The sequence below is a fragment of the Berghia stephanieae genome, chromosome 14 (genome assembly GCF_034508935.2).
Source record: "Berghia stephanieae isolate SIO BIC M18660-M18661 chromosome 14, UCSD_Bste_1.3, whole genome shotgun sequence".
Taxonomy (NCBI): domain Eukaryota; kingdom Metazoa; phylum Mollusca; class Gastropoda; order Nudibranchia; family Aeolidiidae; genus Berghia; species Berghia stephanieae.
In genome coordinates this window covers 10,190,433-10,195,432 of record NC_088373.1, presented here as the reverse complement: position 1 = coordinate 10,195,432, position 5,000 = coordinate 10,190,433, and the positions used below count along the sequence as shown (strand labels likewise).

At 32.6% G+C, this 5,000-nt stretch overlaps 1 protein-coding gene across 1 annotated transcript in view; it reads right to left on the bottom strand.

Annotated features, from left to right (window-relative positions):
- Positions 1 to 5,000, bottom strand: part of LOC144959499 (uncharacterized) — a 44,768-nt gene that overhangs the window by 10,197 nt on the left and 29,571 nt on the right. Inside the window, exon 6 of the mRNA XM_078892114.1 lies at positions 139 to 342. Coding sequence (XP_078748240.1) covers positions 139 to 342 — 204 coding nt within the window. The remainder of the gene's footprint in view (positions 1 to 138; positions 343 to 5,000) is intronic.

Sequence of the window (5,000 nt, the reverse complement as noted above, 5' to 3'; positions counted from 1 at the left end):
GTTCTGCATTTTAAGTGTTGCTGTTGGCCAAGGACCTCCTTGCAAAACGCTTTGGGCGAGTCTATTGGATATTACTCTAAACAAGTGCTTAAACTTTCTTTCATTTGCGAACGTTTGGTTCTTCAAAAGAAAACTTACCTGATACAGGTCGTGTATATTTGAGCACAACACTTTTCTGTCCTTCGATGGTTTGCCCATTTCCGAGGTCCCATGTTACTGTTTGCGTTTTCGGATACCCTTCGTCTCTAATGCTACACAGGCAGGGTTGAAGGTTGTCTGGATCCACGAAAATGGGAGGGGTTTTACGTATTGGGCATTTGAGAACTTCGGCCCTTGGCGTATCTGAGAAGGTGAAGAAGAAAAAAAGATTGAATTTTGAAAAATGTGTTATCCTCGGGTTAACCCTATCCTTACCATCCATATGAAAATCGTCACATTCGTTACTATGCAAACGACAGTTTTCTCATTCAGATTTCTCTTGTGCATCACAAAATTCAATGATATGCTTTGATTACGGCTATAAGTACTAAACACTGTGTTCTTTTTGCTGTAAAGAAGGCACTTGTTACTTTTTGTATATGAGTAAGAAGAGTCAATTTTTGTGTTGGGTTTGGTGTTAGTTTGGGGAGAAATTCTAAAAATGGCTGGTAAGGAGAGAGTTAACGTAGTGGCGTTGTTAAAATGAATAAAGAAAAACATTGATGGGCAGGAAATAGTATGCCCCTTTATAAGGAAGCACGAATTAAAATAGAGCAATTAAGTCAGAGGAGAGGAGGCGGGGAGGAACCGTGTAAAACAGTATAGAAAATGAAATATAATAAAGTGCAGACTATTGTTGGAAAATAAATACAATGGAATATTAGAAAAATACAAAATATAAGGGATGTAGGTATTAGTATAATTATCAGTGGCAGTAGCAGTAGCCGAAGCAGCAGTAATACTTTTAGTAGTAGTCCATTTCATCTGTTTTCATATATTAAATTGAAGCTTACATTCAATTTCACGTTATTTGTTTTTATGACATATGCCACAAGCAAAACAAAAAATCATCTTTATGGGAAATTTCCATGGAATAATTGTCTTTAGGGTCTATTCCAATGGAAGACTGGAATAACCCAGTTAGCCAGAGTGCTTAGCCACCCATTGAGCTAGGTCGAGGTGACCTATCAAAGCCGCACAGCGCGGCGGGTGGCAGAACTCGTACCTTTCGGTTACAAAGCAAAGACCATACCATTAAGCCAGATTACCTAAAATAATTATCCAATAATCAGTTATTTAGAAAACTAAGGAAAAGTCGTTTTCATTAGTTTCTGTCCGTTAAATATTGAAAAAAAAACCCCAACAAAAACTAGTGATCTGGCTCCAATAGAATAGCAGCAAAAATTACTTTTTCAAAGGTTTAATGGTAGCATTAGCAGTAAATTAAAAGTAGTAAGTAAGTAAATATTAATAATAATATATAATAATAATAATAATAATAATAATAATAATAATAATAATAATAATAATAATAATAATAATAATGATAATAATAGTAGCATAGTAGTAGTAGTAGTAGTAGTAGTAGTAGTAGTAGTAGTAGTAGTAGTAGTAGTAGTAGTAGTTCTTGTTGTTGTTGTAGCTGTAGTAGAAGAGAAGTAGTATAGTAGTAGTAGTAGTAGTAGTAGATAGTATGTAGTAGTAAGATAGTAGTAGTAGTAGTAGTATAGTGTAGTAGTTAGTAGTAGAAGTAGTAGTACTAGTCGTAGTTAGTGAGTTAATAGTAGTAGTAGTAGTAGTAATGTAGTAGTAGTATGATAGTAGTAGTAGTAGTAAGTAGAGTAGTAGTAGTAGTAGTTGAGATAGTAGTATAGTAGTAGTAGTAGTAGTAGTAGTAGTAGTAGTAGTAGTAGTAGTAGTAGGTAGTAGTAGTAGTAGTAGTAGTAGATAGTGTAGTAGTAGTAGTAGTAGTAGTAGTAGTAGTAGTAGTATAGTAGTAGTAGTAGTAGAGTAGTAGTAGTAGTAGTAGTAGTATGTAGTAGTATAGTAAGTAGTAGTAGTAGTAGTAGTAGTAGTAGTAGTAGTAGTAGTAGTAGTAGTAGTAGTAGTAGTAGTAGTAGTATATAGTAGTAGTAGTACTAGTAGTAGTAGTAGTAGTAGTAGTAGTAGTAGTAGTAGTGTAGTAGTAGTATGTAGTAGTAGTTAGATAGTAGTAGTAGTGTAGCAGTAGTAGTAGTAGTAGTAGTAGTAGTAGTGGTAAGTAGTAGTAGTATAGTAGTAGTAGTAGTAGTAGTAGTAGTAGTAGTAGTAGTATAGTAGTTGTAGCAGTAGTAGTGGTTAGTAGTAGTAAATAGTGTAGTAGTAGTAGTAGTAGTAGTAGTAGTAGTAGTAGTAGTACTATTAGTAGTAGTGGTATTACTGCTTTGTAGTAGTAGTTTCGGCTATATTGGTAATAGTGGAGGTAGTAGTAATGATTTAGTTATTGTTGAGGTTACATTTTAATTAGTTGGGTTGGTGCTTGTAAGAATAAAATAGTAATAATGAATATGACTCACCAGTAATAACAATTCTCCCTCACAGTGACACCGGGAAATTTTGGAGCATATTTTGTTTTCCATAGCATTGCATTGTTAAATTTTTCCCGCTTGTGATGAAGGTAGGTACCACAGTTGTACTTTTGAAGGGGAGCAGGGCTTATCTATTTCATCAGTACATTTGAACAACTTATTTATAAGTTTTCCCCAAAAGTTTTAAAATGCACATTCAAAGGTGCAGCAGGTGCAATTGCGTCATGCTCTGTTAACAGGACAGAGAACGGTACTACCAAGATCAACTCTAGACCCGTTTCTGATTTAGGCGTAATAAAGTCTGGAACATCTGAGAAAGAAAAACAAACAAAAAAAAATAAATCAGCAGTTAGAGGGGCCTTTGGCAAGGAGTAGTCCTTCGCTCACAGAAATACGCCTTAAATCTAATTTTAATTTTAGGTTTATTTTATTCCCGTTTTTACCTTAAGTTCTGACTGACAATTGGATTAAGTAGTCTGATGTCACGCCGCCCGGCAACGGCGGCCATCTTGGTTCTAAACAAAGAAAATCATTACTTTTTATTCATCAAGCTGGCTAGAGCTTTTCATATGTCTTGTGATCAGAATGTATAAAAGTTCAAAACAAGATCAAATTTATAATGTCTTTCTCCTCTTGATGCACTTTTATGCTCGTCGGATAAATATTACATAAGGGCGTTCCGCCATTGTTCCGATAGTTTAGAGCCAGTGTTACTAGGTTACCATGCGTCATTAGGAAGGAAGTGACGCTACGACTATTGCATCCTATTTCCACGTACAACTGAACCTTTTTTTCGTCTTTCGTTAGGAAAGTTACTAATGTCATTGAGTGATATTGGTGTAAGTGTGTGTGTGTGTGTGTGTGTGTGTTGTGTGTGTGTGTGTGTGTGTGTTGTGCATTTGTTTGTCTATGAATGTAAATGTATCCTGTGATTGAGTTTGTGTGCATTTGTAAGTGTTTGTTTCTTCAATAATGTATTCTCAAAATTGTCAAAGAATGAATGTTTGAATGGCAATTTAATATTGTAAAGCGCCGCTGAGCAGTTCAGCGCTATATAAATAACTTATTATTTTTTTATTATTATTATTATTATTATTATTATTATTATTATTATTATTATTATTATTATTATTTATTATTTATTATTATATTATTATTATTATTATATTATTATTTTATTCTTATTCTTCTTATTATATTATTATTATTATTATTATTATTATTATTATTATTATTATTTTATTTATTATTATTATATTATTATTATTATTTTTATTATATTATTATTATTATCATTATTAATTATTATTATTATTATTAATTTTATTATTATTATTATTATTATTATTATTATTTATTATTAATTATTATCAGTCTTGTTGCTGTTTTTGTTGTTGTTGTTGTTTTTGGTTGTTGTTGTTGTTGTTGTTGTTCTTCTTCTTCTTTTCTTCTTCTTCTGAATGAATGAATGAATGAATGAATGAATACTAAGTGCCCTTATACTTGCGTTTCACTGACGCAAAATATTTAACCAATTTCATTGCAATAAACAAGATTCGCTGAACCTTGGAAGCAAAACAAAACGTGTAAAGAATTCAAACAATTATAACGATTGGCTTGTGTTGTTGAAAATGACATTTCTATATACAAGATAGAAAAAATAATTTTTCTCCAAGGTCGCCATGAAAGCATTAACTCAACACAAAGATCCCGGCCCCTTTCACAAATCGCTATCAGTAGATCAAATTCTACAAGACAGGAAAGTAGCCAAATAGAAGCGACTGGCATGGCCCATTTATTGTGGTGAATCAAATATTATTATTTAAAAATATAATTATGGACAAAAGAGCCCAGATAGACTCGAATACACGGATTAAATTATAAACACGCCGATAGACTTGCCGAAACTCTTTTAATAAAAAATGCAACATCATCATATTCATAATTAAAATCATAATACTTATTATTATTATTATTATTATTATTATTATTATTATTATTATTATTATTATTATTATTATTATTATTATTAATCGTTATTACTAATCTTTCTTCTTCTTCTTCTTCTTCTTCTTCTTCTTCTTCTTCTTCTTCTTCTTCTTCTTATTATTATTATTATTATTATTATTATCATCATCATCATCATGATCACGATCATGATCATCATCATCATCTTCATCATCATCGTCATTATCATCATCATAATCATCATCATCATCTTCATCATCCTCATCATCCGCATCATCATCATCATCACATCATCACCATCTGGGGGTGACCGGAAACTAGGGATGTGGGCAGCAATGGGGATAACCCCCGAAATGATGAGGGGGAGGGAACCGGAAAAACCCACGTTTGGGGGACTCATGGGGAGCAACCCGGGACTATAAAGTTAGGCACCAAGAGTTTAAACCCGGGACACCAGAAAAAGTAGTCAAAAAGAGTACCGATTGA